The 11,850-nt window shown below is 38.4% G+C and overlaps 1 protein-coding gene across 1 annotated transcript; it reads right to left on the bottom strand.

Annotated features, from left to right (window-relative positions):
- Nucleotides 1-10,569: 10,569 nt before the first annotated feature.
- Nucleotides 10,570-11,850, bottom strand: LOC134306839 (QRFP-like peptide receptor). The gene has a single exon (XM_062990397.1). The coding sequence runs from the start codon at nucleotides 11,848-11,850 to the stop codon at nucleotides 10,570-10,572; it is 1,281 nt and encodes a 426-aa protein (XP_062846467.1).

Genomic DNA, 11,850 nt, shown 5'->3' with positions numbered 1-11,850 from the left:
GCCCTGTCCCAGGTGTTACTGTGTGCCTTGCGCCCACTGAAAAGCTGGGATAGTCTCCAGCACCCCCCCTCCGCGACCCTAATTGGATAAGCCATTAAGAAAGTGAGTGAGTGAGAAGTGTTGAGGAAAATATAAACAAATTTAGAAATTGATACCTGCAATATACTCACTTATCTGTGAGAGGGTGAAGAGTTCCATGGCCAGGACGAAATCTGCATTGTTCCTCCTGAATCTGAACTTTCACCCTTGGATGAATACTTTTTTCCGGAACCTTGTCACAGACTGTCTCAGGGAGGCTGGGAGATGTGTTGACTAATAATTGGCACACACTCTCTGGTCCTCTTTTTTTATAAAATGGGAACCACCACTTTGGTTTGCCAATCCAATGACACTGTTCCAGATGTCTATGCAATGTTGTAGAGGCATGGCAGCCCTACCTCCAGAAGGCATGTCTCTAAGGTTTGGGAGTTCAAAACTCTCCAAACTATTCCCTTGCTCTTGATTTAGCTTCTCCACAGTCTTTTTGGCCTGCCTGTACCCATCTGTTAAACCAGGAGGTTAGAGCTGGCCAACCTTCCATTTGACAGCTTCCTTCACCACTGGTATCCATCACTGGACTCCTGGGTTGTCATCATAACAGGCTTTTGACAACAAATGTATGCAGCTGCTTCCACAATGGAGGTCTTGAACTGGGTCAATTCAGACTCCATCTCCCCTACCTCCTCCAGAACTAGTATGAATGGCTCTCAGGGGTGAAACTTGAAATCGGGCAGTTTTTCCTGCCATCTGATCCAATTCCCCACTAGGTGGTGATTAGTTGACAGGTCAGCCCCTTTCTTTACGTTGGTGTCCAAAACATGACTTTAGGTCAGAAGACACAAAATTTTCCTTTCTGTGAGTTGAAGACGCATTGAGGTGACCTTCTCGTTTACAAGGACAAACTCCACCTGTATGGCCACCAGCTGAGTATTTGTGAGTATCCCATACCCGCCCTGTGCCACTCTTAAGTAGGAGAGGTTGAGGATTCCGGTTCACCTTTGTCACGTCTTATCCACACTGTGCATAAGACGTGAGCCTAACTATTCTAGCTGTTAGCTCTCAACCTCCTGCACCAGCTCCATCTCCTTTGCTCAAACAGCCAGTTTCCTTTGCCCAGTTTGATGCCATCAAGGTCCCCTTTTCCCCCACCTTGTGCCTGACAAGCATTGCACCCTTAATCTGGATGTTGTAGGTGATGGATCCACACTATTCTCCCATCTTGCCTTTTCAGGCTGAGTCAGGCCAGGTTATGTGGGCTGCCCAGCCACCAGGTACTCACTGTCTCCACTGACTCCACCCCCAGTCCAAGCCCCAGGGATAGGTCCTGGTAACCATCTCCCAGGCAGGGCACAAATGTTCTATGTTCTTTTATTTGTGTTTGTTCCAAGGCTGCTTCATGGATCGTGTTTGTGTGGATCTTCCGTTCAGACTTGTTCGTCTTGGCAGTGCCTACTGGACGCTCACAGCTCCCAATGACATAGTCCTGGAGGTTATTAGATCCAAGATCCAGGAAGGAAATAAGGAATTAAAATTCATTTAATTTATTCATCAATTTTTTTTTATTCTAAAATCATTTGAAGTTAGATTGAACTTCAAATTTCTTTATTTAATTTTCTTTATATTGTTTGTTAAGCATTACGGTTTGGTGCCTTAGAATAAATTGTTTGGTTACTAAACCTTAATGAATAAAGTCAAAGATTCTATTTTTTTTTACAGAACTGTCTGTCTCCCAAACACCTAAGCTATATACTCAATCCATTTTATGTTTGGCAAACTTCACCACCATTACACTGAATTAAAATAGACAGGTTAATTAACCAGACCAGATGTGTGAGTGATACACTTTAACAAATGCATGGATGTGTGGAATGGCAATTACAAAGACAAGGGTGCCTTGGAGAGAGATACTAAAATCCAGTCAAACACACTGGCACAATAGCAGATACCTTATTGGAATTGTCTTTCAACAAGCTTCTTTTTGAGCGAGTAATAGCCAACAAAAGTAGATTTCAAAATGTAGATTTTTCACTGTCATAATTTCCAATGAATATTTAAAAGGCTGGACTAGTTTGGAAGAAAAATAAATAAATAAAATACCAGTGTGTATCTTAAATGTCAGTTCCTGCAGGGGCAGAATGAAATTGAGTCAAATGCTCAGCATCTTTCAAAGTCATCTAGCACCAAGTAATTGCCTTAACTGTGCATAGAAATTAATAGTCGTGTCAGTAATGTTGCTGTCGAAAAAGTACATTACAATAGGCTTAAGTTAATGAAGAATGATGTCACTACCAGATTAAAAAGCCTTATGAGAAAATCTATCAAAAAAAGATCTTGTACTTTAAAAGGTATGTCACTATAATTCCTGATGAGCTGCAGAGGGATCCTTTATGCAGAGTTTTTAAATTATAGAGGTGGTTCCTTTACTGTCACCTGTTAATGAGTGAGTAGTTATTGAGTGATGAGTGTTTGTTTCTTAGGATTTTAAGGTCATGTTACACTCTTTGGTTACATTCAGGACAGAAACTGTAGTTACTCATTACACAAGATTCATCAGTTCACAAGGTTATATCGAACACAGTCATGGACAATTTTGTATCTTCAATTCACCGGAGCACCCAGAGGAAACCCACACAGACATGGGGAGAACATACAAACTCCACACAGAAAGGACCCAAACCGCCCCACCTGAGGATCGAACCCAGGACCTTCTTGCTGTGAGGCGACAGTGCTACCGACTAAGCCACCGTGCCACCCAAGTGATGAGTGTAAAAATACATGATTTTAGCTCAATTTAATTAGAAAATTTGTGCATTGAATTAATTTTTGGATGGGGTACAGGGGCAGATGAAAAGGGCTGTAATAGCTCAGAGGTTAAGGTACTGGACAATCAGAAGTAATCGGAAGGCAGTAATCAGAACTGGCAGTGAACTGGCAGTAATCAGAAGGCTGCCAGTTCAGGCCCCTGTATTGCCAAGTTGCCACTGTTCAACCTTCAATTGCTCAAACTGTATTTAGTGTTAATTGTAAGTCGCTATGGATAAAAGCGTCTGCTAAATGCCACTGATGTAAATAGATAAACAAAGTATATGTAAGTTCGATTTTTCAGTTACATTTTATAGTAGATCAAAATTTAAACCTGGTAGCAAAAAAGACTTATCATTTATTCCTTTGTTTATTCATTGTCATGTTTTAACACCGCTTTATTCTGGTCAGGATTGCAGTGGGTCTGGTTTTCTTGAAATCACTGGGCACAATGCAGTCACACACCCCACACAGGACACCAATCCATTACAGGTCCACAACCTCCCCCAATCAGACATAATCAGTCATGTCTGTACGTAGATCCCAGACAGCACTACTGGGTATTTGAACCCTGTATTACAGTGGCTAGTGTAATTTACCACTGCAACACCTGAGCACCCAATAAAAACTTGTCACACTTTAGTTAATGTCCATCCTTAAGCTGTTTATAATCTGACCCAGCAATGGAGATAAGCATTTTTGATTTTTTCCCCCATAATATAAAATAGCAGTGATATAAAATATATTTTACTTTTTCCTGTTTTTTATTAATATGTTCCCCATTTTTGACTGCATATTTGACAGACTGAATCATACACTCACACATTCACATCTCTCACCAAAAGTATTCAACTCACATACGTACATTACCACTGCTGAGCTGCAATCACACATGCATTTTCTTCTGGATATGCACCTCTCTAGTTTTACAACCCAAAATCGAAAAAGTTCTCTCATATATTATAGCTGACGGTATGAACCCAGGATATTTCATGGCTGGTCTGGTCAACTCCATTTTATTTGTTAATATACCTCCATTCCAGCATTTCAGGCCTGCAACACATTCCAAATACAATTTAAGGCTTGTAATGAGGTAAAAACTAAATAATTATATGATTTCAATCAGGTGATTTTAACAGGTGATTGTAATCTCGATTTGGAACTAAAGCAGTATTCACAAAGGCCGAGTCTTTCAAGGACAAAGATAAGCAAAGGATCTCCAGTTTGTCAACAAGTACATAAGAACATTATTGAAATGTTTGACCACAATATTCTTTAAAGGAAGATATGCATAATATTATTACAGAATTCAAGGAATCTGGAGAAATCTCATTATGTAAATGACAACAGCGCAACACTCATGCTGAACACTCATGATTTACGATCCCTCAGGCGACACTGCATCGAGACCCATCAGCCATCAATAGCTACTTTAATCTTATGGGCAAGGGATTTCTTTGGCAAATCTTTGTCAAGCACTACAACACAAAGTTACATTCACACATACCATTTAAAACTTTACTGTGCAAAAAAGAAGCCTTATGTTAACCATGTCAAAAAGTGGCGTCGACTTCTCTGGGCTCGGAGCTATCTAGGATAAACCATCACACAGTGGAAACGTGTGTTGTGGTCAAAGGAAGAAATGGACACCATGTGCTCTGTATCAGAGAAAAAAAGGACCATCAAGTTATCAGCAACAAGTCCAAAAGCCAGGGTCTGTCATGGTATGGGGTTGTGTCAGTGCTCTTGGCAAAGGTAATTTTTACTTCTGTGATGGCAGCATTAATGCAGAAAAGTACATTGAGATCTTAGAGCAACATGTGCTGCCTGTAAAACAACATCTTTTCCAGGGATGTCTGTGCATTTTTCAACAAGACAATGCAAAACCACATGCTGCACATAATACAAAGGCATAGATGTGGAGGAAGAGATACAGGTACTGGACTGGCCTGCCTGCAGTTGTGACCTGTCGCCAACAGAGAATGTGTGGAGAATTTTGAAACGAAAAATGTGACAACAAAAGAATGGGACCTGAAACACTTCAATGCTTGGCAAACTAGTTAATTAAGTAATTAAAGGGAGCAATTACTTGTTCACAAAGGTGCCGTACATTTTAGATCTTAGGTAGCTTTAATAAACCTTATTTTACAAAATCTTTTTTAAGTTTTGCTTAATGATCTGAAATGATTAACTATAAAAATATGCAATAAAATAATTAATCAAGTGGAAAAAGGAAGGAAACTCTGAGAACTTTGCCTGGAGTTTTTAGTTGGCTAAAATTATCATTTTTATAATTAGAGCTGGTAAGGCAAAAATCTTAGTGACAGTGAAATGTCAAGTGTGGTATTCATCCTCATTTTACTTATTACATTAACTAAAATGAGTTCATCTGACAGGAACAAAAAACAGCCTTCATAAAACCTGAAAGATTTTACTGTAGCACTGCAATGTGTAATGCTTTATTTTTAAGGTTTTTGTGTAGTAATATGACATTCCTATCTAAATATCAATATTAATCACATAATACAACCAGACATTAATGCTGTGCACCATGTTATCTTGAAATTAAAGTGATTTTCTGATTACGTTGAAATGTAGAGGGTAACACAGGCTGTAGACCTGCCAAATGATGACCTTATAGCGTTCTTTTGGAAAAATCCTTATATTTCATTATCAGAGACAAATGGGGGGTTTTGATGAACCATTTATACACCATTTATATCGTTATGAGTATGCTTGTCTTTATGAACAAATACCAAACTAGTTTTGAATACAGTTGTTTTTGTGGGGAAGGAGGGGTCTAAAATTTTATCACACTTGTTGGGACAAAATATACATACAGCAATTTTATCATTAAGATGGAGTTACAGAAGATGCTACAATTTTACTTACATTTGTGGCATTGCCTCCTAATTTATTATTATTAGTATTTATAAATAATTAAGACTTCCATGTCAAGGTACAGAAGAATGCAAACTGTGACCTTGCTGAGAAGAAATTCGTATGGTTGGTCAGATAAGTCATGCAGGATTTATATTGTAATGTTTTCTGTACAGTAAAGATGCCCCTGCTTCTTTTCTTTGTCTGTGTGATAAGCAACAAACAGCTGCTCTTTTTGATGATTCTTGGCTGACATCTGAGCATCTGGATGTATTTTCTCTTGGCACAAATCCCGGTGGATTTTCTTTCTAACCTTGCCAAGAGGCTAGTCATACATGTCTTTTTTAAAGGAGGTAGTTCAACTGTGTCCTGTTTATATGGGCAAAAAAAAAGTCACTAGAGTTGGTCAACCGTAATTACAAATAAGGAATTACAAGCATATGGCACCAAAATGATAATCTATATTGCTGCATGCATACTGCAGATTTTTTAGAAAACCCAGAATAACAAAACTTAACAGTATGTGCTTTTCTTACTGTGTGTTTTGGGTGTACTTTCAAAAATTTGAATTGATTTTTAGGACACTGACTTTACTGCTTTACGGCTAAATTGTACGCAAAATATGGTGGTAATCAATGGACTTTGACAGACATACCTTTGGTTTTAAAAAGAATATTATAAGCATATTGTATTAGATATTTAATTTTCATAATAATGGTGGCTCAGTGGGTAGCACTATCGCCTCATAGCAAGACGGTCCTGGGTTTGATTTGCAGGTGGAGTGGTCCGGGTCCTTTCCGTGTGGAGCATGAGTGTTCTCCCTGTGTCTGTGTGGGTTTTCTCTGGGAGCTCCAGTTTCCTTCCAAACACATGCAGTCAGGTTAATTGAAGCTACTAAAAATTGTCCCTAGGTGTGAATGTGTGTGTTTGCCCTGTGATAGACTTTATTGGTTGTGCAGGTGTGTTGCTAAGGAAGGTAATTACAATGTATAATGTATTGCAGTCCATTTAAAGACTAAAGCTGTTAACAGCAGCGTGTTAGAAACAATGACAGCCAGCTCATAATGACAGCCAGCTTATAATTATGATTTGGGATGTATTTAATTCAGTGTAGAAGTTCATGCTTGACTAAGGGATAAAGAGTAATCTGGCACCCCATAGATGTAAAAGAAAATTCAATATTGTTGTTAGCCTGTTATTTTTTGTCAGAATATACAGCCCCATCTGTAAATGAAACACTTACTACTGTAAATGAAACACAGTTACTACAGGGCTTCCTTGCTTAATAATAGAAACACTATGAAGAATTTAGCAGCTTTAAAACATTGAATAATTGAATCTGTAAAACCCAGAAGTGTTTCATGCTTTTAGAAATGCAGTAGATACAACTTAAGATCGCTGCAAGGAATAAAAACCATTCACTGGAAAATAGGTAGCACATGAGCCCTGAAAATGTTCCTAGACAATTTAATACAAATCTCAGGTTGTGACAATCATTTATTTGAAACAGTGTGGGGGACTGAATTCTTTTTTAGGGCATTGTATATGGAGAGACATTTAGCTGTCAGATATTTCATGTTATTGAGAGGCTGATGCATTTACATTTATATAACATGGCTAAATGATTCATAGACCTTTTGGTTCTCAAGCTAATCTTAGACTGGTTTAAGTAATCAGCTTTTTATTTGCACCATTTGCATTAAAATGCTCTTCTGAGTTTAGTCTGTTTATAACTTACATAATATGGCTGAATGTAATATACCACAAACCTGGCAAATTGCCCATAGAGATTCTTAGTCATAATGCTCAAGTGGCTAAAAAGAGCTTTGCACTAATTATAGGCCAATCAAATGACATTCTCCAGAGAGACTGACATGCTATATTTTCTTATTGACATCAACATCAAGTGTAATTGAAGCATGGGATCAAAATCTTCAGCTGGGAAAAGCAACAGCTTTCTGAAACACCAAAATTATTTCCTGCCCTCCCCCCACATTTCTGTGTCGACTTTTAAAGGGTCACTGTGCCTTGGTATGGAATGTAGAATATTATGTCTTTTTTGTGTAATCATATGGATGTCCTAGCTTTTGACATCTTGTGTACATTTTCATGAAGAATTCTAGGTTTACAATAATTTCCAGGCAGCAGAAACCATACTCCTTATCTGAATTCTGTTATCACTTCATATATTCTGTAACAAAATGGCTTTGTCACAGAAAAGACATTAAGATATTACTTATAATAACCACATTTCCGTATATGACTCAGTATTGACTTTTTTAAATCAACATCCAGATACAAATTATATTAGCATGTGATTATTTTCTACGCTGTTGCTGGTAGGTCGAATTGCAGCAAACATGATGAAGCATATTCACTTGAACTGCCTCATTTTTCATTTCTCAATTACTGCATGTACAGAAATGATTACAATCAAACACTGTTCATTTAATTACACAGTACTACTGTAAAGAAGGAAATGTAGCTAATAACATATATCAGCTGATATTGCTACTGATGTCATCTATAAAAGTAACTTATAAAACTTTTAAAAAAGGACCAAAGTGCCCCTGAATTAAACAAAAAAACAACATTTTATCGTTAGAATGGTATCAGTATCTAATCTAAACCAGAGATGTTCACAAGTCACAAAATACAAGTCCGAGTCAAGTCACGAGTCTTTAGGCTAGAGTCCGAATCAAGTCACGAGTCAATATAATATACACAAAACATATATTGGAAATGTAGCATAAAAATAAACAAGTATGTAAGTTCAGATAAAAAACAACAACACATTAGCAACTGTATTTTGCTGTTTTACTTAGTGCCTTTACTTTCCTAGTCATTGTGCAAATGAATGTAATTTCCGTAAAAGTATCAGTTAAAAGCTTAAACTGAAATGTTTTGTTTTCATTGCAAAACAAAAGTGCACGATAAATCATGGCACAGCGGCCAAAATCCAAAACACAGCAAAAAATTATAACTACTGCTTACCTTAGCTTATGTTCTTCCAGATGCTATTAAATTTATAACTGTGTGTTGTCCAATTAGGAATATAATCCGTTATTTTGTAAATGTGTGCTTATAATTAAAAATCTTTTCCCGGTTATGAAGTCAAACACTAACTCGTTAGAAAGCCAATCGAGCATTTCATAGACACATCATCTGTGAGACGCAAACTGAATAAATGCAAATAACAGTATTTCTTACTAAAAATTAAAATCAGAAGGTCTGATTGGAGAAAGCGGTCTTTCAACCATTAGCGCCAATTCTGTAGGAGCGTTCCATTCACCCTAGTTGTTCCTGTGAAGTGCACTATGTAGGGTATTCCACCATTTTAAGTGAGATTCCAATCCAAAGGTAACTTCAAATATATTTGTCACACGTAACTAATGATAACACATGCCGACGCTAGGGACTCTTGTTGTTTACGAGTCTTTTTTTTATAAATGGCAACAGTTTGGGGAGGGCCATTGATCTAGCATGACTGTGCCTCTGTGCTCAAAGTGAAATTCAGTAAGACAGGGTTTGATGGAACTGCAGTGGCATGCACAAAGCCTTGACTTCAACCTCATTGAACACCCTTGGAGTAAAGTGAAAAACTGACAGTAAGCCAGGACTTCTTATTCCACATCAGTACCTAATCTTACAAATGCTCTTTTGCCACAAATTTTTACTGACACAAACAATATCCAAAAGCCTTCCCAGAAATATAGATAAAGTTATGACAAAAAGTATTTTAATATTAATACCCAAAATTGGAATATGGCTGACCAAGTTTGACCCTGCTTAGCTTATGAGATTGGGCTTTCTGCCCATTAGAAGTAGTTGCTTATTGTTCTTTGTATAACTAATGTGCCTGCTGGGCAGTGGTAGCTAAGTGGTTAACATTTATGACATTTAGCAGACACTTGTATACCATGTACAATAGAAGCAATTGAGGTTTAAGGAGTCAGGGATCCAACATGGGCAGTGGTGGTCTAGAACCAGCAACTTTTTGATTTATAGTAGTAATACTAGTTAATAGATTAGTATATGACTAAGCAAACTGTTGCCTTGATACTCCAGTTACACCTATTTTGATGTGTAACAAGTATAAGCTAATGTTCTATGTTAGAAGTTGATGTTTTTAGATGCATAGTACCTTAGATACCTGCCTTGTAAATTACTCACTCCCTCATTGACTCACTCACTCACTGACTTACCTACCCACAGCATTTTAGCAGGCAAAGGATTATTTTAGATTTGGACTATTGAAATTGTAGGTACTTTTTGTGTGCATATCATGCTTCATCAGTTCAGACAGTGCCTGTGCTTAATAATAAAGGTAATAAATAATAAAGGTAAATGTATGCCATTAAAATCTACATCTAAAATGAACACATTCTGCATTTAAAATGACCTGTTCAGGGGTACTTTAACCACTACTTATTTGCACATATGACACCACTAATTAATCATATTGTAGTTGTGTTTTTTAGGGTGTGAACATCAAGAATGAAATGTAGAGTGTTTGCTTTCCTCTTTTGTCTGGATATGAATTTATTTACAGTTGTACCAGTGCTGACAAGAAAACATGATGAATTTAAATTACCAAGCACAAAATAATATATTTAATGGCTACGACACCTTGACACATTTTTATATTTTCACAATTAAAGAGTGGATAGGAGCAACATCATTTTGGGCAAGACTATAAACTTCTAATGATAATTCTCCTTAACCAAAACATTCCCTTGATCACAGCCACATTTAAATTAAAAGCTTTCAAACACAAATTCCAGATAAGAAACACTTAGATGTACATTTTCACCACACGTTTGATGTCACATATGCTGAGTTCTCTATCTACAGACCAGTTAAATCAGGTGTACATTTGAAGTCCACTCCCTCAGACAGATTTTGCAGGGACAGTATTTGGTTGCATTCTCCCACGCTGGTGTGGGAGCACCAATCGGTAAGTGTTTCCCCTGATATTTGACTCCCAGTGCCTTGTCTCTGGCTGGATGATTGATCGCTAATAGTGAGCAGCCTTGGAAGCTTGGTGGAGCTTGAGGTGCTGAGGAAAGAAAGCACTCGTTGGTGATACTTGGACTTGATCACCTTGGCAGAGCGGTGCAGATCTCCTAAGAAACAATAGCAGATGGGGTTGAGGCTGGAATTTGTAAGACCCAGCCATTGGGTGAATGGCCGAGTATGTAGTATCCAGTGTGGAGTATGTATCTCGTGGTCAATTAAAATATCTGCTAGGTATAGAGGCAGCCAGGAGACTGCGAAAAGCAGGACCAGGGTGAATACCACCTTTGCAACTTTCTTCCGTGTCTTCAGACATGAAGCATACATCACCTGACTGTGAGGATCAAAGTCATCAAAATGCTGGGATGCTCTCCAGAGCTTCCGCCCTGTAAGGAAGCTAATGGTCAGGTTAAAGGTTACTGGTATGCAGTACAGCATGATAAACAGGAGGACGTTATAGACCTGCTTGAGCCTCGGCTGTGGCCACAGTTCTCTGCAAACTGGCACTGCAACATTGATCAAGCAGATCTCATCTAGCTTGATCATGAAAAGGAGCGGGGAACAGATGCTTGAGCTCAGGATCCATACTATCCCAATAGTAATATAGAGCTTCCTCTGGGTAAAGTAAGAACGGGCATTAAGTGGATTGTGGACACTGTAATACCTGTTCACACTGATGACTGTTAAGCTGAGAACGCTGGCTGACACGGACACTGCCTGGATGAAGGGTACCGCTCTGCAGAGAAAATCGCCATACACCCAGGCAGTGTAGATGGTATGTCCTAAAGTGATGGGCATGCAGATACAGACCACCATCAGATCACAGACAGCCAGGTTTACCAGTAAACTCCGAGTGGCACTGACACTCTGCACTCTCCTGCTTCTCTGGCCGGTCAGCATGCGAATGGCCATGAGGTTCCCCATAAAGCCCACCACAAATGACAGAGAGTACATTGCAGTAAGGGCAATCGTTGTTGGCTCTTGGATAGTCAATAGTAATGTTCTCTCCAGTGCACCGTTTTGGTGTAGGAACAAGTCTCTGCTCTCATCCTTGCCGAATGAAGCGTTAACTGAAAGCAATGAGTCAAGAAAAGTAAATTCAGAGCAATTCAT

The sequence above is a fragment of the Trichomycterus rosablanca genome, chromosome 2, assembly GCF_030014385.1.
Source record: "Trichomycterus rosablanca isolate fTriRos1 chromosome 2, fTriRos1.hap1, whole genome shotgun sequence".
In the NCBI taxonomy this organism is placed as follows: Eukaryota; Metazoa; Chordata; class Actinopteri; order Siluriformes; family Trichomycteridae; genus Trichomycterus; species Trichomycterus rosablanca.
The sequence above is the reverse complement of the archived record's forward strand: the minus strand, read 5'-3'. Positions and strand labels throughout refer to the sequence as shown.

Excerpts from the sequence above, each read along its gene's own strand:
- LOC134306839 (XM_062990397.1), bottom strand. The coding sequence starts at position 11,850 with ATGAATTGCTCTGAATTTACTTTTCTTGACTCATTGCTTTCAGTTAAC.